Source organism: Gymnoscopelus braueri (genome assembly GCF_963280865.1).
Source record: "Gymnoscopelus braueri genome assembly, chromosome: 2".
Lineage (NCBI taxonomy): Eukaryota > Metazoa > Chordata > Actinopteri > Myctophiformes > Myctophidae > Gymnoscopelus > Gymnoscopelus braueri.
In genome coordinates, this window is record NC_137604.1 from 45842509 (window position 1) to 45866763 (window position 24255).

The 24255-nt window shown below is 44.1% G+C and overlaps 1 protein-coding gene across 3 annotated transcripts in view; it reads right to left on the reverse strand.

Annotated features, from left to right (window-relative positions):
- Window positions 1–2690: 2690 nt before the first annotated feature.
- The window catches only part of fat1a (FAT atypical cadherin 1a), a 113484-nt gene continuing 91919 nt past the window's right edge, over window positions 2691–24255 (reverse strand). For 2 of the 3 annotated variants that reach the window (XM_080419612.1, XM_080419611.1), the window contains exons 16-29: window positions 23980–24117; window positions 23654–23797; window positions 21897–22094; window positions 19894–20490; window positions 18016–18238; window positions 17450–17581; window positions 16918–17075; window positions 14455–14944; window positions 11817–11970; window positions 10422–10532; window positions 8882–9528; window positions 8210–8344; window positions 5252–5287; window positions 2691–3474 (exon numbers count right to left, since the gene is read on the reverse strand). In XM_080419612.1, coding sequence (XP_080275738.1) covers window positions 2699–3474; window positions 5252–5287; window positions 8210–8344; window positions 8882–9528; window positions 10422–10532; window positions 11817–11970; window positions 14455–14944; window positions 16918–17075; window positions 17450–17581; window positions 18016–18238; window positions 19894–20490; window positions 21897–22094; window positions 23654–23797; window positions 23980–24117 — 3939 coding nt within the window. In that variant the 3' untranslated portion in view covers window positions 2691–2698. The remainder of the gene's footprint in view (window positions 3475–5251; window positions 5288–8209; window positions 8345–8881; window positions 9529–10421; window positions 10533–11816; window positions 11971–14454; window positions 14945–16917; window positions 17076–17449; window positions 17582–18015; window positions 18239–19893; window positions 20491–21896; window positions 22095–23653; window positions 23798–23979; window positions 24118–24255) is intronic. The other variant, XM_080419613.1, reaches the window with a different exon arrangement.

Consider the following 24255-nt stretch of genomic DNA (forward strand, 5'->3'; position numbering starts at 1 on the left):
GACTATAAAACATTAATGACTTTCTTTCAATGAATCACAATCTCAACTAACCCTGTGGAACTAAATACATTGTATTAATTTGTTTCCAGAATTTGTCTTCCGTTTTGAAAAGAATTTCTGAAATTGTTAAACTAGCAGATTACAATGTGTCGCATTGTGACACGTTTTGAGCTTGTAGATCGGCTAATTTCACTATTTTCGAAATAGTGAAAATGTGAAATTATAAGTGGTTTATTCATACTGTATGTATTTTTTGTACGTTTGGGTCCCAAGGACACCAAAAGTACCTTTGGGTATTGAGCTGAAAAAGTTAGGGATTCCCTGCTCTAAAGTGCAATACAGTGCCTCCGTCACCAAAACCCAATATCCAGACACTGACGCATAATTATGTATGTGTGTAACAGTCTGATGGCACCCCCTGCTGGAAAAACATATACATTACCAGAAAAGTGTGCTCCTCGATGCACAGGTCTCAACCAGGGCCCGCAAACTTTGGAAGGCAGTCATAGCCACTTGGAATGGCATCTGAAAAATATAACTTATACATCTCGATCACATGACCCCAGAGATAATGTGTACCAGATTGAGTGAGTTTTGGACAAAATCTGTAGGAGTAGTAACAAAAAAATTAACATATAGGTCCCGGCTACTATCCAAGGAATACAGGGGGAAAAAATATTTTCATATGTACGAGTTCAAGAGTTATTTGCCAAAACGTTAAGTGGGCTGTTGTAGCGCCACCATGAGGCCGATGTGAAAGATTTGGGATGGAGGTTCTTCCTTGGCCTACTGCATGTGTGCGTGTAAAGTTTTACAGCAATCGGGAGCTTCGTATCTGATTCGTGGCAACAATAAAAAATACAAATACAAATGACAAGACACTGGGGATACATATATTTTTTAGGAATAATTTATTGCCAGTAGGAAAGCGTGAGCTCGTGGCAGTATTCAATAAAAACTTTTAACAAGACCATAGCATTGCTCACACACACATAAACACCTGAAAAAGTCACGTGTCCATGGATTACTTTGCACTATAAATATATTGGGTCCCGTTTTCTTGGTGGAAAAATAAAGAGGTTTCAAAGTCGCAATTTACAAACAAACAAACAAATAAAATAAAATAAAAAAAGAACAACACAAGAATATGCAGTCGCTCATAGAAGACCCTTTTTGAAATGAGCAAGAGACAATAAACTTTACGGATACATCATGTCTGGAAAAGCCACGCTCTTCTCTCTCTTAAATCGTTTTTTTTTTGTTTCGTACACATTTCATTTTTCGTGAATGTAAGCACAGTAAGGCTGATAATGTCACACCATTTAACTTGTGTTTTGTTGAAAATAAAAGCATAAAATATCTACAAAACCTAGTAAACTTTGAAATCAAAACTGTACATTTAAATTTACATTGAAAATGAGGACTTGTATAAAAAAAAAGAAACAGTTTGCTTTTAGTTTTTCTTCTTCTTTTTTCATTTATAGAAATACAGATACCACCTTGAAATATTTATTTTTCATGACTGTTATTGTGTATATCTTTTCTGTTTTGTTTTTTTCTTCTGATTTACATTTAACCCATTAAGACCTGGAACGCATCTGTCATTTTTAGATTTGAGCTAAAAAGCCATATTTTACACTTTTGGCTATTCAAAATGAGCAGATATACAAGCTCATAGCGCGGCACCGAGTGCCGCGCTATGAGCTTGTAGATCTGCTATTTTTGAAAAATCGTGAAAATGTGTGCAAATCTTTGAATATATATATTTTAAAAGCAAACATTTTTTAACTCAAATCTTTGCTTCTGGGGGTCCCTGGAACAAAATATTTTCAGATGGGGGTCCGCGGCCAAATACATATAATTTTGGCGGTCCTTGACATGAAAAAGATTGAGCACCACTGATATAGAAACGTACGTTTTTCAGAATACTGTGGGGATTCAGAAGACATTTTGTAGAATCAGCCTCAGGTCTTAATGGGTTAAACATGATTCCTTCAGACAAATTCGTTTCTTGTGCATGATGACAGTTTGTTTAAAGCAAAAATGGCACAGCCAACTCAAACGGCGGTGGTTTTTGTTTTCCAGTAATGGCAGGAGTTGGACCGAGAGAGGACGCTTAGGAGGTCACAGGGGCCAGTCCCATGCCTCCAGGGGGTTCCCATTAGACTCCAGTCTCAACGACTCCTGTTTTTTTTTTGCGACACTTTTCACTGAGTATGCATATCGTTGTGATGCATGTGTGTGTGTGTGCGATGTGTCTGTCTTTTGTTTTGTGTTGTGTGATATCCCGTGTGTGCACAACGCACTGATGATGAAATGAGAGGTTTAGGGGTAGGAAAGGTGGAAGGTAGCTTAGGGTTGGATACGTTTTGTGTGAGTGTGTGTGTGTGTGTGTGTGTGTGTGTGTGTGTGTGTGTGTGTGTGGGGGGGGGGGTGTCTGTATGTGTGTGTGTGTGTGGGGGTGTGTCTGTATGTGTGTGTGTGTGTGTGTGTGTGTGTGTGTGTGTGTGTGTGTGTGTGTGTGTGTGTGTGTTTGTGGGGGTGTGTCTGTATGTGTGTGTGTGTGTGTGTGTGTGTGTGTGTGTGTGTGTGTGTGTGTGTGTGTGTGTGTGTGTGTGTGTGTGTGTGTAGGGGGGTTTAGCGGTTCGGGGGGGGTGTGGCGTCGGTTGGTTTCAGGCACTTTTGTTTGGATCCAGTGTCAGACTTCAGTGTGTTGTTGGGAGTCCAGCGCTGGGATGGCGAGCCGCTCGAAGTGGCCCTCGTCGCCACTCTCATAGTCACTCAGCATGACCTCGGACTCCTCGCAGCACGCCGACATGTCCGAGCAGGAGGCCGTGGACGTGTACAGCGACAGCGACACGTTGTCCAGGCCCGCCGCGTCGTCCAGGTCGCGGCCGTAGCCGAGGGAGAAGTCCCCCCCCCCCCTGCCGTAACCGCCCCCTCCGCCCCCGGCGGCGGTGGTGCCGCCCAGGGTGGAGGTGGGGGTGACGCTGGTGGCGGAGGCGACCCCCCCCTGCATGCTCTCCGCGTCGCCCCCGTCTCCGCCCGGGTAGGCGTGCTGGGGCAGGTAATGGTTAAGGCTGTAGAGCTGAGGCAGCGCCGGCCGCTGGCGGATGCCGCCGCCGCCGCCGGCGCCCGGCGAGCCGCCGGGGCTCCCGGGAGCCGGGGCCCCTAGGTGGTGGTCTCCTCCTCCTCCTCTGCCGCCCATGGGGGGCCGCAGGGTGTCGTAGCGGTCGCCGTACTGGTCGGGGCCGGGCGGCGGGGGCAGGTCGTCGTGGGGGCCGGGGAAGGCCTCGGGCGGCGGCGGGAAGTCGCCCTCGATGTCGAAGCCCCCCGGGTAGTAGTCGCTGTCCATGGCGCTGGCGTCCCCGTATAGCGGGGGGGCGGGGGCCTCCACCACCTCGTACTGCGGGAACTCCTGGATTCCAGGAAGTTGAACACTTGGCATCCAATCAGATGTGTCCCAGTGGTATCCTGTTGTTTTGGGACGGGAAAAGAAAGCGTGTTAAAACACACGTCATGAATTATGAGTTAGTTATTTATTAGACCCTCCAGAAAAACGCGTTTATTTCGCAACTTCCCGCAATTTCACCGCATTAAAATCACATAAAACCCCCGCATATAACTTTTCTTCGCATATTTCACAACTTCCCGCAATTTCACAGCATAAAATCACATTAAAAACCTGCATATTTCATAGCAAAATCAAGGATTTTAACCTGCGTTTTTCTGGAGAGTCTAACTTATATCAGTGGTTCTCAAGCTTTTTGAATTTCAATGACCCCGATTGAATACTTTATTAGTCAGAAATGTAAACAGCACGAGGTACAGTCAGACATTAATAGGGCCCTATTTTCACCAGTGCCTTATTACCCATTATCCCTAAACTTCTTTGCCATTTTTTACTAATTTTTAAAAACATTCTCAAATAGTTCAACTAGCCGATCTACATCGACACGTTGTGAGCTTGTAGATTGGCTATTTGAACTATTTGAAAATATCTTTTAAAAATAGTAAAAAATGGCAAAGAAGTTCAGGGATAATAGGTAAGGCACCGGCAAAAATAGGGCCCTTAGGCTAAAAGGATAACACAAAACAGTCCATAACTCTGAGAGTGGACAAATGGAACCGAAAATTTGGTTCCATTAGTCCACTTTCAGAGTTACAGACATGTAAGGGTCCATTTGGAAAACCCGTCAAAGAACCCCGATGGTCCCTGGACACCACTTTGAGAACCACTGACTTTCACATTGAACAAACCCCCACAGTGTTAATGTTAAAACAACCCACACCATGCAACATGTCACTTCAACACGCTCATTAATCCACACTTGATGAGTTGATCACACCACAGGGGGGGTAAAACACAATGTAGACACATACACAGCTGGAAGCAGGACACACGTGCACACATGTATAACGCATGTGCACACAACACACAAAAGTGCCACTCGGGCATTTCAAAGCATAATGATTGCATGAGTTCACGAGGACCTGGTTATAATGAACACAACAATGATGAACACTGTATTTATAGGCATGTAACGATTTAGCGTAAATCGATTCAAATCGATTCAAACTGGTGACAATTTAAATTGATTTAATACAAAATGTATTGCGATGCAGACAGCAGAGGGCGCTGTTCGAGTTAAACTCCATTCCTTGTTCAACATCCAGAGTTTTCAGTTATTTGCCACTGTATTTAAAAGAGGATAAGAGAAAACACAGTATTGTAAAAAATAATAATACAAATAAAAAGAGAAGAAAATACTGGATTTGTGTAAGAGAAATAATTTAAAAAATATATATTTTCGGTCATTTTTTTCGGCCAACAAAATGTGTAAAAGAATCGTGAAAAATCGTATCGTGAACATCGTATCGTGCGTTGAGTGAATCGTTACATGCCTATATATTTAACATAAAGGTTTAACATTTTAATCTCACACACACCGCATCTATATAGTATTATGTAGTTAGCAACAGGGCTAAACTTTCAAACAACACATTGAACACAAGGATTACAATTTTTCCTTAATGGGTGTCACAGTATTAAGACCATGCAAGACAATGTGTTTTTAGGTGTCTTTAATCCAGGCATAATTGACGCCACGTAAGGCCACTGATCATTCAAAGTGATGTCAGGTTGGTGTTACGAGGCGTTAAGTATACTCTGTTAGTGGGGGACAGGGTTAGGAGAGGGACCAGGGTAACACCACACTGGGCATCAGGCAAACAAAGATGAAAAAGTCACCTCTTGGGTTCTTGAGATCATGAGCCAAAAAAGACTCTTTATACGATGCAAACAGGGGAGGAGAGAGAGAGAGAGAGAGAACAAGTCACTTTACGATCCTGAGCAAAAAAGCTGAAACAGTAAGCTGAGTAGAATGAAAGTATGAAACATTGAAAAATGAACACTGAAAGGGAACAAAAAGAGACACAAAGAATGACAGGTAAGCTATAGACAAAACGCGTTGCCATTTTCTTAAACTGACTTATAGAGGTTCATAGCCAAGTGTGCTGCCAACCAGTGTTGATTTCGTCGACTAAAACTATGACCAAAAATGTTCGTCGACTACCTTTTTTCACTGACGAAAACTAAATAAAAACTAAGCTATGATGACTAAAACTAAGACTAAATATATTGACAATGTCATCAACAAATAAAAACTAGACTAAAATGTTAGGGAGGGACTAGTGGAGAAAAGATCCAGTAGAAGTCATTTTATGCTTGGCTGCGCTCAGGTGTTGTGCTCTGAAAATAGCCGATCTACAAGCTGCGACGCGTTGTGAGCTTGTAGATCGGCCATTTTTCAGCATGCAACCAAGTGTAAAATCAGGCATTTACGACACCATCAAGGCACCGCCAAAATACATTTTAGTCGACTAAATCAACTGTAGATTTAGTCGACTATAATCTTATGATATTTATTCAACTAAAACTAGATATTTATTCAACTAAAACTAGACTAACATAAAACATTTCAGATGACTAAAATATGACAAACTAAATGGAATTTGATTCAAAAGACTATGACTAAAACTGAATTGTTTGATCTACTAAATACATCATATTTTTTGTGTTGCAGAATCCAAAGTGAGAACATTGGCAGATTATTCATTAGGGGTGCAACAGTTACCAAAAAAAACCTATTCAACTTTTTTGTGTCGATTCTCGACACACTTCTCGATTATCCGATTACTTGAAAAAGTAAATCAATAGAATAATTGCTGAGAAAAGAATCGATAGTTGGAGCCCTTACTATTCACATAAGAGACAACTGTGCTCAAAGATTGGTCTGTGCATGCAGGAGCACGTTTCAGGGAGAATGATAATCGACCCGCAAGGTCATTCTGAACACACGCTCAATTCATTCTAGTTCATTTGTACATTTGGATTAGGTGGAGGACGCTGTGATCACTGCTGGGATGAGACAGGTGCGTCCGTGTAAGGAAATGGCATTGGTCTGACATCCTAACGCTTCACAGCCCGACACCAAAAGGAACAGAAGCTATACCGGCAGACGGATAGTAATTTAAAGAATACCTTCTCCTTCCACCGAGTCAACAGCAGATTTGACAAGGTGGATTACCGTCACTATGGAGGCTTGTGAGGGGTGGGGGGTGGAGGGAGGGAGGGAGGGAGGGGGGGCGAGAGAGATCTACTGTTAGTACAAAAGGCTTGGGTAAAGACAAGAAACAACAAACATGGAAGGTGTTGAATGCCAACATGTAAGTGACACTCACTCACTTACTGTCCCTTTTGCTTGGAGAGGTTGTATGTGTGTTTTTGTGTGACAAGCTAGAGAGGAGAACAGTTTGACTGATGCTTAATGCCTGGGGGGTGGGTTCAGCCACAAAACAATGGTACGCAACAGAACGGGGGGGCGGGGTGGGGGGGGTTCGGGGTGGGGGGGACGACATAGTGCACACAGTCGGGTCTGGTCTGTTTGTGTGAGATAACACAACGACACAACATTCTGAGATGCTGGGGGGGGGGGGGAGTGGGGGGGGGGGTGCGATTGAAAATACAGATGGAAGAATCTGTGAAATTCCCCAGAATTAAAAAAAAATATATAGGCTACATTTGACCCATAATATTAGAGTGAGCTTTCAAATCATTTTGGATAAACAGGGTCGGAAAATAGGTGATGGTTCAGATGGCTCTCATTCCCTAAACCACATGAACCAGTTATCGTTTGCCAGTAGTGACAAATGTTATGAAAATATCACTATTTGCATGTACGGCATACCATTGAGCCATTGTGCAAAGAATTGGGGAGAAAAAAACGACGACAAAAGACTTGATAAAAAATAAAGCTAAAGTCTGTCTAAGCCAATTATGTTGATAACTTTCAACTTTTCATTTTTGTTTGGTAGTAGACAAAAGTTAACCCGTCATAGGGTATGATCTTTACAAGTGTCCTTTGGCAAATGAAACAGTGCTGATTGATTGAAATAACCTGCATGGACAGTGTAGAGCGACAAAGCCTCAACACAAAATGAGAAACTCTTGAAGCTGACAACAGGTTGACAGCCAAGAGGTGGAAAAAAGAATGAGAGACAGAAAAGTTTTTTTTAAATCCCTGGAGAATTTCATCAAGTGTCTTTTGATTGCTTCCGTCTGTAATGGTGGTGATTGAAGGACTTACAGGAATAAGGACCCCTATTTAAAACCTTGTTCTGGATCTGTGGACCGATTTGATCCAAATGGGAGCTGAGACCCCACGCAGCGAATAAACAAAAGAGGAAGAGAAAAGAAGAGGTGACCCCAGAGCCAGCATTGATTGGGTCATCCGTTCAAAAATCATGCAAAGAGAGGTGGGTTAGCATGAGAAAAAACAACCAAAAAAAGCCAGAGAGTACACTGTAAAGTACTGAGCATTCATTTAGAGTGCAAAAACTCAGGCATAATACTCAGGATTTTGCAGTGCATGTATCATAATTACCTGCAGGCAAATCAAGAGTAGGGCAATAAAACATCTGAAAAGCAATCCTGTACACTCATGCGGTAGGCTATAATGTGTGTTGCACAAGACACAACGTATGACAACTATATTGCTTTATAAAACACTTTGAGCTCCATTTTATGTGAGAAAGATGATAGACAAATATACTTCTTTCCCCCCCATTACTTTTAAAACAATGAAGTCTTTTCTATCTGGGTTATTTCCTGTCACATGACATCAGGCGTCAACAGGTGCCAACGTACCGTTGTCGTCACAGGACTCAGACTGGAAGGAGCTGAGAGACTGAACCTCAGACATGCTCCCCCTGGTGTTGTAGTGACAGGCGCTGTCCTCCACTGGCTTCTTGCTCAGACACGGGTCCAAGTCCACTACTTTAGCTGGGGTGGGAAAAAACGAAGATAAGTGAGGAATTAGTGTGTGCACTAATTAACCACTTGTTCTGGGCAATTAGGGTTGGGTATCGTTCGGGGTTTTATCGAAATTATGTTATGACCCCCTGTCCAGGGCAGGGAGTGTAACATAATGATGGAGGTTCACAGCTTTTTTTTTTTTTTAATATTTTTTAAATATTTTTTTCAAGTGCAAAGTGAACTTCAGGGTGTTGGTTTACAATATAGCCAAAACTGACTGACACAAAAGAAAACCCCTAACCTTAACCCCCAACCAAAAGAAAAACACAATTACTAACCCTACTTACCTGACAGTAGTACCTGACAAAAAAAACATGAACAAACCAGGAATTGGATAACCAAACAAAAAGCTACCAAACAAATTAGTAGGTAACGGAACAACCGGTACTGGCACCGGTTCTCGGTACCCAACCCTAGTCATAATAGGTGAACATTCGGCGAAAATAGCAGATCTACAAGCTCACAACACGTCGTGTTGTTGAATCAGACCGAAACCCTGCTTACCATCATAATCGTAGTCCCAGTTAGGCTTCTGGATGGAGTCGCTGTCGGACACGGAGTTGGATGGCGGGGGAGGGGGCAGGTTGGGCGCCACGCTGCACACGGCCACCGTCTTGCGGTGCCCGTGCACCGAGTCCGGGTTGAACGTGCTGAACTCCGGGTGCTCCGGGATGGCCGAGCCCTCGAATGAGTTGCGGTCCAGGTTGTTGCGCGAGTCGCTGGGAATGCTGGGCGTGTAGGAGATGGGCCTCACGGGGACCTGCGGCGGGATGTCCGAGTAGATGTTCTTGCTGAGCTTGGCGTCGAAGTAGGGCCTCTGGAGGAAGGTGTGGGGAGCGGGGGACCCCCCGGGGTGGTGGTGCTTGTCCCCGTCGCTCTTCGAGCGGCCGCGGCACGCCCTCTTGCGCACGATGATGAAGAGCAGCACCATGAGGAAGATGCTGGAGACGAAGACCACGATGCCGATGACCTCCTCCAGGCCGATGTTCCAGGAGGTGGAGACGAACTCGTTGCGCACCTCGGCGCGGAGCTCGCACATCGGCCCGCTGAAGCCCAGCGAGCAGTTGCACCTGTAGGAGCCGTACGTGTTCTGGCACTGGCCCCCGTTGCCACACGGGTTCTTCACACACTCGTCCACGTCACTGAGGCACCTGGGAGGGCAATGGTGGGAGGGAGCAGAACGATAGGAATGAGAAACAATAAGATGAATAAGACTGTGCACTCATTTTAATACGGGTACTTGAAGCACTTGTATAAAACAATCGAATAACAATAAACATCCTTATATGTACACTAGTGGTCTGAAGAAGTACATTACATTACATTCCAGTCATTTAGCAGAGACTTTTATCCAAAGTGACTTACAATAAGTGCATTCAACATAGGTAGGGAAGAAAACTACTAATCACCAGAAGTCTTAAGTTCATTCTCTTCTAAAACAAGCAACTAAGAGTATACCTAGCGCTAAGGTAAAATTGCAATGTATCAGCTACTTACTTTCTTAAACAGATGAGACATGAGAATAGGAAAATAGAAAATCAAATGAGCAAGAGCTAAAACAAATAAGAGTATCAAATAAACAAGATCCAATAAAACAAGAGCTCGTACAAATAATTGACAATAAGTATTGACATATATTGAACTCCTTAGTGTTAAATTATTTGTATATGTACAAATGTAAATCTGTTCAAATGCAGTACATGTGTACACACTCAAGAGTTGAACTAGAAAATATTGTTCCTGAAGAAACAATGAGGGCTCGCTTCAAGCCAAAAAATATAAATATTTCTAAAACTACAAAACATGTACACGCGTACGATTCCACAGTAAGCTGAACATGTTAAAAGTTTGAATGGTGTTTCTAGGTGTAAGTATGTAGGAGTAGTTTGGTGCCAACGTTTTAGGGATAATATATAATAAATACATAGTGAGGAAAACATTGTGAAGATTGTGGGCTCGCTGCTACTGTAGCGAGCCCACAATTAACATTTTATCTTGATTTGTTTGGTTTGGTAAATTCAATCCCAGTAAATGCTGACATTACCTGTCTCCCTGGAAGCCTGGTTCACACTCACACACCGGGCCATCCAGACTGTCGATACACTTCCCGCTGTTCTTACAAGGGTTGTCTCTGCAGTACGGACCAAGCTGGCACCTGTAGGATTCAAATCAGTGTTGTTATCAGCAGACCGAGTCAAAGCAGTCTGACAAATAGTGTAATTACTTTCTCCAAACTCTGATCCAAACTCATTTTCAGGGGTTGACTGAGTTTTGTTGACAGGCTGAATGCCAACACTGCTGCACTGGTCTGTGAAAAGAGTTTATTCCACACACTTTTTCTTTCCTAGTTAAAATATTTTTGAATTATTATTCAATTATTGTTGAAAACGGTGGGTTAGGCTGCAGTACAAAATGATGGCTGGTATTGGCTACTGATGAGTGCATATGTCTTAGAAATGAGTCTCAGGTATATGACATACACATCAGTTGTTTTGAGGGGGCTCTAAATGTGCAATAACAGGCTGTCAGGCTGAACAATTTGACAATTTAGCATCAGGAGGGCAAAACTTTGCATTTGTGCCCTGACTCAAGGGCATGTGCGCTACCCAGAGCAGATGCCAATACAGTCACACACAGTCTGCAGACAATGACCACTGTAACCTGAAACTATTTTGCAGAAAATACAATTGTCAAAATGACTAAATGACGGTTTTCTCTCATTTCTTTACACACTGCAGGTTCCCTAGTGTATCTAACAATGAGAGGGCATATTGGAATGGTTTCGTATCCTACAATTCATCTTTATGCAATCATCAATGCTGTCAGCTGTGTCGCTGTGAGGCCAGACTGATTTAAATGGTTTGCGGCTAACAAGCTTCGGTGCTGATAAAACACGAGTCACAGCATCGGACCAAATGCTTTTAAATAAAAGGGTTCATTTGGGAATACAGATAAGAGCTACAGGTCTCCGAAACATCTATCAAGTGTCTGGGTTAAGCATTAAATCTTCTGACAAAACATTAGTATAAAACATCATCGCTGTTGGGAAACCTGTCCAAAAGCGTTACTTTTATGGAAACATACAAAAATATAAATATATATATAAAGACAAAAGAAGGTGTTCCAATGGATCCAATGTAGATTATGTATCATTTAGTCACAAGCTCTTGTTAATACTTTTTGATTGGTTAAATATGTATAAATACCACAGACAGACCTAACCACTTTCAACTTGGCATCCCTATTTTGGCCATGATTGATGATCATTTCCAAAAAATGCTCTACATGCTCACAAGCTTGTAGATCGCCTACTTTTGACTACTTTCACTACTTTAGCATGACTTACATACAACAAAGTATAAAATAGGAAGAAATGAAAACAGCGTATTAGTGACGAGTATACATACAGGTGGAGAAAAAAAAACTGTATAGCCTATACCTTTGTCCTGAGTACTGTCCTCTGCATTGGCAGTAGAAGTCGTCTGCGCGGGGTAAACAGGTGCCGCCGTACAGGCAGGGGTTGGAGGCACAGGGGCTGATGCCAACCTCACAGTGGGTGCCCATGAAGGACGCTGTACACTTACAGAAGTAACCTGCAGGGACAGGAAGGAGAAGAAGAGGTTTTTATGAGGGCAGAACTCAGCGCTAAGCATTCCAGTGGGTGGAAGAAGTACTCAGATTATTCTTTTACTACACATAAAGTCCCTCAGGGCTCTATGCTAGTGGCTTTTCTGTTTTCCCTCTACATTAAATATCTTTGCTGAAAATAGCCGATCGACAAGCTCACAACGCGAGCTTGTCGACCTGCTATTTTCTGCTAAAGTATTCCCAGAATACGGATGCTGGGGGTTTAAGTGGTTAAAGTAAAAGTAGCAATACCACACTATAAAAATACACTGTATTCAAAATGTTACATGAGTAAAAGTACAAAAGGTATTGGCATCATGTAAAAGTAATCAAAAGGGTTCAAAATCTTTCAAACATAGCAGATCTAACAGTACAAGCTCACAACGCGCCACGAGCTCGGCTTTTTTCAATTAGCCAATGTATAAAAACAGGTCTTAATTGGTTCATATATGTTTTGTAATGATAATAGTTGTAAATCTACCAAGTAACGTGTAACTAAAAGATCAGCACTTGAGTAAATGTACTTAGTTACTTTTTACACCACTGATTTCTTCACGTCATTCAAGTCATTTTCTTGTGCTTCACAGAAAAAAAAACAGTGTTGGTTTCAAGTGGAGGAACGAGATGAAAGAGGAGCAGTGAGAAGGTGAATTGAGCTGTCGAGTAAAAGGGATTTCACTTCCTTTCATCTGAAAACGATTTCACTTTTTTCAGAGTACATTTATTGTCCAGATTCTCAATCCAACGTGAGCCGTACACCAGTTGAAAAGAACCGCTGTCTACTCTACAGTTTGCTGGTATGAAAGTACAGCAGATCAAAGATCTCACTACTGTTATATGAGTCATCTGAAGTTCTTGAAGTTTAGGAAACTTGCCTCTCAGAACAATGTCGTCTTTGTTGTCGAGACATTGACAAATTAATTTGAGGTTAATTCAAATGAACTAAACTGGGTGTGGATAATTGCATTTTTGAATGATACCCTCATCTCATTAAACCCTATTTAAGCAATAACACACTAAATGCCGCGGTAAATCACTTTCCGTCACAAAACAATGGAGCAACGGCAGCGTATATTGCGACTGGGATAATAGCTTTATTATTATTATGATTTGGTGTTCCAACCGAATAAGAACTGTGCAAACGCCGAGACGTGTGAAAAATGTAGGCTTATTGCTTCACACAATTCAGAGACTTGAAAGAGGCTACTTTAGGGCACAGCGGGCTCTAAGGGATGCCAAAGTGGAATACAGTAATCATTTCCTTGGCTAAAACTATGACGAAAAACTACCTTTTTGCACTGACGAAAACTAAATAAAAATGATGGCTACGATGACTAAAACTATGACTAAATGTATTGACTTACGAATTGAATACCAAGGACCCCAATGGAAACAAGACCGCAAGGACTTTTTTGGACGGACCTTTTAGACAAAGTATTATCAATGTAATTGTGCTGTTTACATTTCATATTCAATCAATCAATCAATCAATCAATCAATCAATCAATCAATCAATCAATCAACCAACAATTTCAGCAACAAATAAAAACTAGACTACAATGTAAGGGAGGGACTAGTGGACAAGAGATCCAGTAGAACAAAGACAAGTCATTTTATGCACAAGCTCACAACGTGAAGATCGGCTATTTTCGGCATGCAGCCAAGTACAAATCAGGCATTACGACTCCATCATGGCCCACCAAAATACCTTTTTTGTCGACTAAAACAACCAGTGGTGTAAAGTAACTAAGTAAATTTACTCAAGTACTGTACTTTAGTAAAAAAAATTGGTACTTTTTTTTACCGGAGTATTTCCAATTGTCTATACTTTTACTTCTACTCCACTACATCTCAGAGGCAAATATTGTACTTTTACTCCACTACAATTATTTGAAAAACTTTAGTTACTAGTTACTTTGCAGATATAGATGATTACATTATAAAACATACATTAACCACATTAGCCCTATTTTATACCTATAGGCTATTCGAAAATAGCCGATCTACAAGCTCACAACACGTCGCATCGTGACGTGTTGTGAGCTTGTAGATCTGCTATTTTCAAATATTTTAGTACCTTTACTTTTGGTACTTTAAGTACATTTTGATACCAATACTTTTACGTGTAATAGAGTACTTCTACATTGCAGTATTGATACGTTAAGTAATGTTAAGTAAAACATTTGAGTACTTTTTCCACCACTGAAAACAACTGTAGATTTAGTTGAGTAAAATATGACAAAAACTAAATTGAATTTTATAAGACCGTGAGTAAAACTAAATGAAGCTGAACACAATAGAGACCTAGAGCGGAGTATTGAATATAGAGCAACTGACTAAAATATGACTAAAACTAAATATAATTTTATAAGACTGTGAGAAAACTGTGTAAAACTGAATCAAAATGTGCTGTCAAAACGAACACAAGGTGGTGGAAACACAAGGCATACCTCCGTTGGGCAGAGAGGAGCAGCTTCCTCCGTTGGTGCAGGGGTTGCTGGAGCAGCTCTCGGCCGGCGGCGTGAGGGCGCAGCCCGGCGCCACGTCCACCACCTCCTCCAGCGCGGCGTAGCTCCGCTGGGCCCGGGTGTTGAGCGGCAGCTCCTGCCCGTTGAGCGTGAGGGCCTCCAGGCAGCCGCGCAGGCCGTTGGTGACGGGCAGGCTGCGGCCGAGGCGCGAGGCCGACGACGAGCCCGAGCCGTGCTGCGGGCGCACGTGGCCGCCGAAGTAGATGCTGTTGTCCAGGTTGAGCGTGCGCAGCGTGCCCGGCGCCATGCCCGAGGCGGCGTGCACGCGGTCCAGCACCAGCTTGGCGTAGTTGCCGTCCACCTCCAGGGAGACGGTGTGCCACTCGCCGTCGTTCACCTGCGTGCTGTGGACCGACACGATGCCGGGCCCGCTGCCGCAGTCGAACTTGTACTGGAGACGGCCGTTCACGATCTGTACATGGAGGGACACAGATGTGGAGAGATAAGACGTACAGCAGTGAGGAGGGGGGGGGGGGGGGGCACGCTAGTACAGTAGCTGACCAGGTAATGCAGTTCTTCTGTTTGTTGTTTTTTTAAAGTGAACACATTTGCTTTTAGATCTGTGCTTCATTTTGGGGTGCACTGTCCCTTTAAATATCTTAAATCTAAAAGGCTCTAATTTCAGATTCTATATCCTGAAAAAGGGAGGCTGTGAATAATGCTGCAGCCAGTAATTCATTTTCATGAGTCATGGTCTCACACACACACACACACACACACACACACACACACACACACACAATGCCTTACAATGCTAATACAAACCCTCCTGCTGATGCACACACAGCCATGTGCTGCAGAGGCATCGAACGAAGGAAGTAATTCACCCTGAAATCATTACTGCTTGGAGCAGCATGGTGCACGGTGCACAGTCCGGATGGGTGTCATCATAAAGCCCATTCTATTAGGGGCAAGCCTGGCTTTTCATTAGCTCTCTTAGAATAGAAAAGCCTCAGCGGTAATTTAACAATGAGAGTCAAGAGTGTATAACTGGGAACCAAATGGATCCTCTGTGTATCCCTCTAAATAAAACAGCAGACGGCTGTAAACTATCTTTATACTCATGATGATATATCACTTGTTTCCTTTTCCACAGATACTAGTTGTATAATGGAAGAATGTCAACACATACAGTACGTAATACCCACTGTCTTTGAAAACAGACAATATACCGTAACTGTGTTGCAGTGGTGTAAAGTAACTAAGTGCAATTACTCAAGTACTGTACTTAAGTAAAATGTTGAGGTATTTTTACTTTACTGGAGTATTTCCAAGTTGCAGTACTTTTACTTCTACTCCACTACATCTCAGAGGCAAAAAATAAAATAAATAAATAAAAAGCTTTTACTCCACTACAATTATTTGAAAACTTTAGTTACTAGTTACTTTGTAGATTTTGATCATTATTACAAAACATACATACATACATAAAAACGTAGGCCTTAAAAGGGTTAACATTCATGATCACTAATAATATCCAGCAAAAATAATGATGAAGGCTCATTTCTCCACAGATGTACTGTACTGTATATGTAGCATAATACCCTTTGAACCAGTCAAGTTACGGGCCCTGCAGTCTGGCACCCAGACTCCTAACCAGACCAACTCTGACAGGAATGTGTGAGAAAGCGCTTTCCACTCCCCTCCCAGCACCGAAATAGCTCCTGTGTGTGTGTGTGTGTGTGTGTGTGTGTGTGTGTGTGTGTGTGTGTGTGTGTGTGTGTGTGTGTGTGTGTGTGTGTGTGTGTGTGTGTGTGTGTGTGTGTGTAGTGTGTTATTCAGCCCACCGCAGCATTCCCATAGTCGCGTGTGTGAAAGTGCTTTCTTGAACAGGCACATGCATCATCCATCAGAGTTGGTGGGACAGTTACAGCACTGTGTACCGTATGTGCTTATCATGGCTGATATGGAGTAATATGAGCTAAAATGGAGATAGGAACAGAACGGGGGAGGGACTACCACCCACCCACCCACCCACCCACCCACACACCCACACACACACACACACACACGCAAAGACACGACAAACCTAACCTCTAAATTCCTAGATCCGTACCTGAATCACTTCCTAATTGTAAGCCTAACTCCCCAAATCTTTTTTTTTGCCACGAAACAACCATGTCTCTTGTGAGCATCAGTAAAATGGTACTGTCATTTTCTGCCTTTTATTGATAGACACAGTAGAGACTGACAGGAAACGGGGAAAGAGAGATGGGGAGTGACACGCAGAAAAGGTCGTTGGGATCGGGATTTGAACTTGTGACACGGTGTCCGGACCGCTACGCCAGCCGTCCGGCCCCTATCTCTCTAATTCTACTATATTTGAGGGGACATTTGTAATAACACACACACACACACACACACCCCGACTCTCTCTCTCCATACCTCCAGTATGCTGTAGTCGGTGCCCTTGGCGTACATGACGGTGGCGTGACTGGAGAAGGTCCTGAGCCTCAGGGACAGCTTCATCTCCTCCTTGTTCTCGTTCTCCAGCAGACGGTAGCGTATGTAGCCCGCGCCGCCGAACGCCAGAGAGTGACCGTCTGACACACAAAGAAGAACAGCGGTGACAACGTTATTAGCAATAGTAATCAGAACTGTGGATCGCATGCCAGAAGCTTAGTAATGATAATGTCAACTTTTATTTAATCAAACGTCTCTGTTACTGTTACTTTTCAGGATTCAAATAAAAAAATGGCTAAAGTAGCAGCTCTACATGCTCAAAACGCGTCGCTTCGCGCCGCATTTCGAGCTTGTAGATCTGCTACTTTTGTGTGACGCTGTTGTATGATCAAGTAGGGCATTCATTTGTGAAAAAAATGAAAAACAATATGGAGATAAGAGGTTTCAACCAAGTTTCAACGAAAAGTAATGTGTCCCACATTGTGTGTGTGTGTGTGTGTGTGTGTGGTCTTACCGGAGCACTTGCCCTTGCGGCCCTCTGGACACACACACCGGTACGTGGCTTCGTGCAGGTTGGTCACACACTCCATGCCCTCGGGACATGGGCTGCTCTCACACAGCAGGTTCAGCTGGGGGCATTTACCACCTGCAGATAAACACACACACAAGTTGAGTGTGAAGTTTGCATGTATGCATGTGTGTTCCCAAACACTGGGTCGGGACTCATTCGTGGGTCGCAACATATTTGTATGGGTCGCAAGTAAATATCCCATTTCTTACTATTTAGTTTTCCTTATTTGAAAAGTTTTTTTTTTTTAATACTAAAATGTATTTCCAGAAATAAAAACATTTTTCAAAAGAACTTCATACATAAAAAAAAAAAAATACAAGAAATTCCTAAATAATAAAATTAAAAAAATGGTTAAGAAGTAGTGAAAATAGCAGATCTACAAGCTCTCAATGCGTCCCATCTAGGGCCTAGTGTGTTTGTGTTCATGTGTGGGTTGTGTAACATGCGTGGTGTGCGTCTGTGGTGTAAATACAGTTGAGTCTGTGCATGATGTGTGACGGTCGCTTTACCTTCGCACTGGCAGGTGGCGAGGCGCTGGTGTCTGGGCGTGACGAAGCTGAGCCTGGCCGTGCTGTAGGTGGACATGGAGGTCCTGTCCAGGCTGATGACCTCGTCGCAGAACCTCAGGGGACAGTCCAGCCCCGCGCACACCTTCTTCACCACGCGCACGATGCGCACGCCCGTCATCTCCTCGATGACGGCCGCCGACGAGTTCAGCTTACGGAACACCACCTGAGAGACGCAGACCATGACGGTAAGGGGTTAATCGAACTAACCGGTTTAATCGATTATGAAAAATAATCGATAATTGATTTTAATAAAGAAATAATCAACTCGAGGGGGGAAATATTGAAATTGTGCTCCCCCTCCCAAAAGAATGCCACAAATAGCCGATCTACAAGCTCACCACGCTTCACGATGCGATGCGTTGGGAGCTTGCAGACCAGCTATTTTAAGTTTAATCGGGCAAATTTTTATGTTGATTTGTTGATACAGTACCGTAAATTTCGGACTATAAGCCGCGACTTTTTTCCAATTTTTCGACCCTGCGGCTTATATAACGGTGCGGCTTATCTATGGATTTTTACAGCTAACGGCCACTAGGGGACCTCCTAAATCTATGGATTTTACACCTGCGGCTTATAGTCCAACGTGGACTTTTTTTACACCTGCGGCTTATATATGTACAAATCATTCAATTTAGCTGCTGCGGCTTATACTCAGGTGCGGCTTATAGTGCGAAAATTACGGTATATACACCAAAAAACTAATTATTTATAAAAACGTTCTTTTCGATTATTTGATAAAACGAAAGAGTAATCGATAGAATAATCTTAAGTTAACTGGTGTGTGTGTCTGTGGGAGACGTAGCACACGTTTGTCAGTATGTATGCTTGCTGTGTGTCTACCCCAATCAAGCACACAGTTCAGATTCTTCTGATGATCAAATGAAACTGGGAAAGGTGGCGTAAACAAGCTAATAAGAGCTTCTCTTCTGGAACGCAAGCACCATCTGTTCGGATGACACCTAACAGGTGTTCAACTCACAACCCGAGGCCACCGATGAAGAAATAATTTAGAGAATCAACCAGCAAACAGAAGGGGAGGGGTGAAGATGACACGCATAAAAGTGTTGCCTTCTAGAAAGCAAGACGTGAACGGAGTTAAAAACAATAATCTTTGTGAGACCAATAAATAGGAACACATTACATTACGTCAGTTCCATTGATCCGTCAATGAATGTATTTCCCTGGCACAAAATATTCTCAGATGGGGTTCTGCGGCACATCAAGTGCACATCAATTTGGCGGTCCTTGACATGAAAAGGTTTGAGAACCACTGTTGTAAGTCACTCTGGATAAGAGCGTCTGCTTAATGCCTAAGTAGTGAATAGAGTACAGAAGTTCTGTCGTTCATTCCCTGGGTCGCGGAAGTAATTTCTCTATGGAGAATTACATTGGGTCAGAATCGTCTCGTATAAGAATTGTGGTCCAAAAATAAACGATATTGTCAGGGGGGTGACTCTGTATAGTTTATGATAGTCAGTCACTCATATTTGACACAGTCTGTATTCTGGCGAAAATGTTACTAATTCAGCGGAAGTAACATTAGCGTTTTCTCACCGTCAGTTGATGCTTCATATCAAGAGTCAAACCGCCAGGATCAATTGTTTATTTTTGGAACACAGTTCTTATTTGACGTGATATTAAACATGTCTATGGGGATTCAGAACGGGGGGAAAAATACGCGACCCAGGTAGGATGCGTAAATTACATCAGACTTCGGTGCTCTATAGAATGTGTGAGTGAGTGAGTGAGTGAGTGAGTGAGTGAGTGAGTGAGTGAGTGAGTGAGTCAGTGAACATGCCGGGGGTCCATCTCTCTCACCTCCTGGGGCTGGTAGGGTCCGCCGGACCTCTCCAGGGTCAACAGGACGTCCAGGTCGCCCCCGAGCTCAGAGGGCTGCAGGCTGACCAGCTGCACCTCGCTCCTCCTCACGCCCGCGATGTTCCTGAGCGCGCGCTGGAAGTTCCGCCAGTAGTCGCCCACGAACTCCTCCGGGGCGATGCCGGCGAAGCGCACGGCGATGGAGTTGTCCAGCGCCTGCCGCGTCACCTGCTTCACGTGCACCGTGACGTCGGCCGCCACGGTGAAGCGCCCGTCCGTCACCGTCACGTTCAGAGGGTAGTGGCCCACGTCCAGCGGCCGCAGGGCGATCACCTTGCCGTCGGACGCCGACACCTCGAACGGGACGTCGCTGCCGTCGGTAGAGGAGGCCGAGGGCGCCAGGCTGTAGGTCAGGGTGTCGTAGACGTCCTGGTCGGTGGCGTGGATCTTGCCCAGGACCCCGCCCGGGTACTCGTCGCCGGCGGTGGACACGAAGATGTCCAGGGGCAGGATGGCCGGCGGGTACACGCTCTCCTCGATGATGCGGACGCCGATGAAGGCCGTGGAGAGGAGCTGAGGTTTGCCGCTGTCTGACACCTGGTTCAGGAGAGAGAGGAGAGGAGAGAGGGAGGGGAGGGGAGGGTGAGTTCTGTGTTACCATGGGTAATCAAACTCAAGTCAAAATAGGAATTAAGTCGTTAATCAGACTAATTGAGTCATTGTTTAAAAAAAATCATCGTCAATTTGTTGATTTAAAAAGAAAAAGAAAAAAGTACTTCTCGATTATTTGAAAAAAGTTGTTGATAGAATCATCTTTTAAGAAAATGATCAATAGTTGCAGCCCTAGGTGTAAATGATCTGCTGTTATAGCATGTTCCTTCCTCCAGAGGGCACTGCAGCCTTTTCATTCTCTTGTACCAAAAGCACTTCAGCTGGTAGCACCTACTGTATGTATGTCTACTACAGTGGAGACATAGAAACCATTGGTTCTCAAAGTGGGGTCCTGGAGAGATCTACAAGTTCAAAACCCGTCGCGAAGGAGCTTGTATATCTGCTACTTTTGATGCTTTTGTGTGACACTGTAGTATGATCAAATAGGGCATTAAAACACAACAAGGTGGCCCGGACGGTTAGCGTAACCGTCTGGGCACCTAGTCCGGTAATCCATGTCGCGGGTTCGATTCCCGATCTCGACGGCCTTTGCTGCATGTCACTCCCCATCTCTCTCCCCATTTCCTGTCAGCCTACTATCCTATCAATAAAGACATGAAAGCCCAAGTTAAAATATGGAGATAAGAGGTTTCTGCCCGACAACAACGATACATAAAAAAACCCACACTGACACAAAACGATGTGTGCACCTGGTGAAGGAAAATAAATAAGATAGTGCTATTCCCCATCCTTTCTACCCACTCCTTTCTCTCTGTTCTCTCCTCAGCGGGGACAGTTCACCATCTGTCAACGCGCAGGATGGCCGCCGCTCAAAGAGAACGCCTCCCATTGGGTGTTTTCTGAACCTGCCAGAGGGCCGCGCAGGTTTTTAAGAAAAAAGAAATACCCATTCATCCGTCTTACTCTTCTATTTATCAAGGCGAATCACTGAGGTGGGAGGGATGTTTGATATGGAGATGAGGAGGCACGAAGAGATGAAGGAGGGAACGGAGACGGGGGGGGGGAGAGAGAGAGAGAGAGAGAGAGAGAGAGAGAGAGAGAGAGCTTCAGAGTTGAAGTGTTGACTTGACAACATAGGGGAGAGATTGCGAGTCAAGGCTTTTGAGTAGTGTAGAAGTGACGGGGTGAACGTGTGTGAGAGGAGAAGCTGATCTACGTAGAGAGAGAGAGAGAGAGAGCGAGAGAGAGAGAGAGAGAGAGAGAGAGAGAGAGATGCACAGATGGAGAGATCGAAAGAATGACATTGGGGGGAAAAGAGAGAGAGCCAACCGTGTCTGCCGCGCCTCGACAGTTAAATCGATGTTGAGAATCTTGGCCTCTGGTCGTCTTACCTGAGCTTGCAGAAGGTAGTTCTCTTTCTTCTTCCTGTTCAGGACGCCCACGGCCAGCAGCTCGCCCTGCGGGCTGATCTGGAAGGCGTCGCCCTCGTTGCCGTCCACGATGCTGAAGGAGAAGGGGGGTCCGTTGTGCGTGGCGTCCCGGTCGGTCACGCTGAGCTGGAGCACGCTGGTGCCCTGCGGTCGGTTCTCCTGTTCGAGGAGAAGAGAGAGACCAGAGTTTTCATAACGGAGCCACTTCACCAACGGGTTGTAGTAACGTATTCCCAATTTCCACGCAGTCGGTGACTGGATAGTGTGTCGACTGCATGATTGGGACGTCCCCGGTTGGATTCTGGTTGTCTCGAGTCATGGCCTTTTTACGCCCCTCTTTGCCCGTCCTTAAATCATTCACTGCCAATGACGTCTTTTGACGGCTGTAAACCGAGTGCCCACAGTGCCAAAATGTCTTTTGACGTCTGTCCACACAGAAGCAGGAAACGCGATCCAAAGATTTACTGCTTCATTCACTTCCTGGTTGAAGTATTTGGGAAATATTCTGTACCTCTGCTCCTGTGTTTTACTAAGTATTCTTGGCGAAAAACATGCTATTTTCAACTGGGTATAACAAGAGAATGGGAGGTCGCGATGACATTTTTTTCTTCACGGAAGCACAGTTAAACCCCCCGTGATTAGCAACCATCAGGGGATCGATCATACTGGAGATGAATATTCTGTGACTACTTGAAAAGGCGAAATCGCTGGCAGTCTGGGCTTTTTGGGCTATTTAGTGAATGGCAGTGAATGAGTTAACTGCCTGTCTACTATCTAAAATTGGAGGGTGGGTCTTTTAGACCACAAGAAGCTTTCCTAATGCCTCTGTGATGGGTAACATCAGACGGATCAAAACAGAAAAGTGTTTCACCCGAGGGGCTGAGTCATTCCCTAAATTACTTTTTCACTTTCTTCAAAGCAAACAAACAAAAAAAGCATCACGCGCTCTCATCCAATACTTAAGATTCAGCCTCTGTCTTTAATTCCACCTGCCTGTCTTTCTTTCTTTTTTCCCTGGCACTCTCCCTCTCTATTCTATTCCTCTGCTTATCCCTCTTTACATTCCAGGGGTGCAGTCTTCCATAATCGCCCCACACACAATCTCTCTCTCTCTCTCTCTCTCTGCGTGCATCCATTATTATCGCTATCCCCGCCCCTCCTCGCTCTCTCTCCGTCTACCTAATTTTCACCCTCTTATCAACGCTCTCCACCTCCACTCTCCTCCACCCTCCTCTACATCCACCTCCAGTCCTCTCTTATCAGTCCTGTCCACGTCCCATTAGCCAGTATGGCCGAGGGGATTTTTATTTATTTATAATTTAACAAATTAATTGATTAATAATCGATCCCTATTTTGGGCATGTGATTATAGGCTGAAAGTGTAAACGCTATTTATTGCCATTATTCTTTTTCAATCGTGAAAATAGCAGATCTAGAAGCTCACAACGTGTCGCGATGCTTCGTGAGCTTGTAGATCAGCTAGCTATTTTCACAATTTTTGCAAGACACCATCGTACAATGAACATTTAAATAACGCTTAATTGGCTTAATTGATTCATTGATATGTACATAATTAAAACAATATATATATATATTTTTAAACACACATTATTCCATTAATCAAAATGTCAGCCTCAGCCACTGAAAAACCCATATCTGTCGAGCACTCCCCAGAAACCCCCCCCCCCCCACACACACCACCAGCACCTGTCCTGTACCTGGATGATGAGGCTGTAGTTGGCCTGGGAGAACAGCGGGGGGTTGTCGTTGACGTCCGACACGTCCACGTTGACCGCAGCGCTGCCGGAGCGCGCCGGCACGCCGCTGTCTGACGCCACGACCGTCAGAGTGTAGCCCGATGTCTGGAGGAGAGGAGCAGAGGAGAGCATTAGCATTCATTCACTGTCATTCACTGATAACAAACGTGGTGGTGTGTGTGTGTGTGTGTGTGTGTGTGTGTGCGTGCGTGCGTGCGTGTGTGTGTGTGTGTGTGTGATTGGATTATGTGGAGAACGTGGACAGTGCATATTTGTGCGTCTCTCACCCTCTCTCTGTCCAGCTGGCGGGCCACTCTCAGCTCTCCTCTGATTGGGTCGATCGTGAAGGGCGTCCCCTGGTTACCGTCCACTATGGAGTATCGCACATGGCTGTAGGACGGTCCATCTGCATCCTCCGCCATGACCTAGAACACACACACAAAAAAAGCCTCAATATTAAGTATTATATTTCTTTCAATGCATTGCTGTATTGACATTTTTACATTTCCCTTCTAAATGCAACGATTTTCCAGACATTTTCAAAGAAGTATGAATAATAGTGA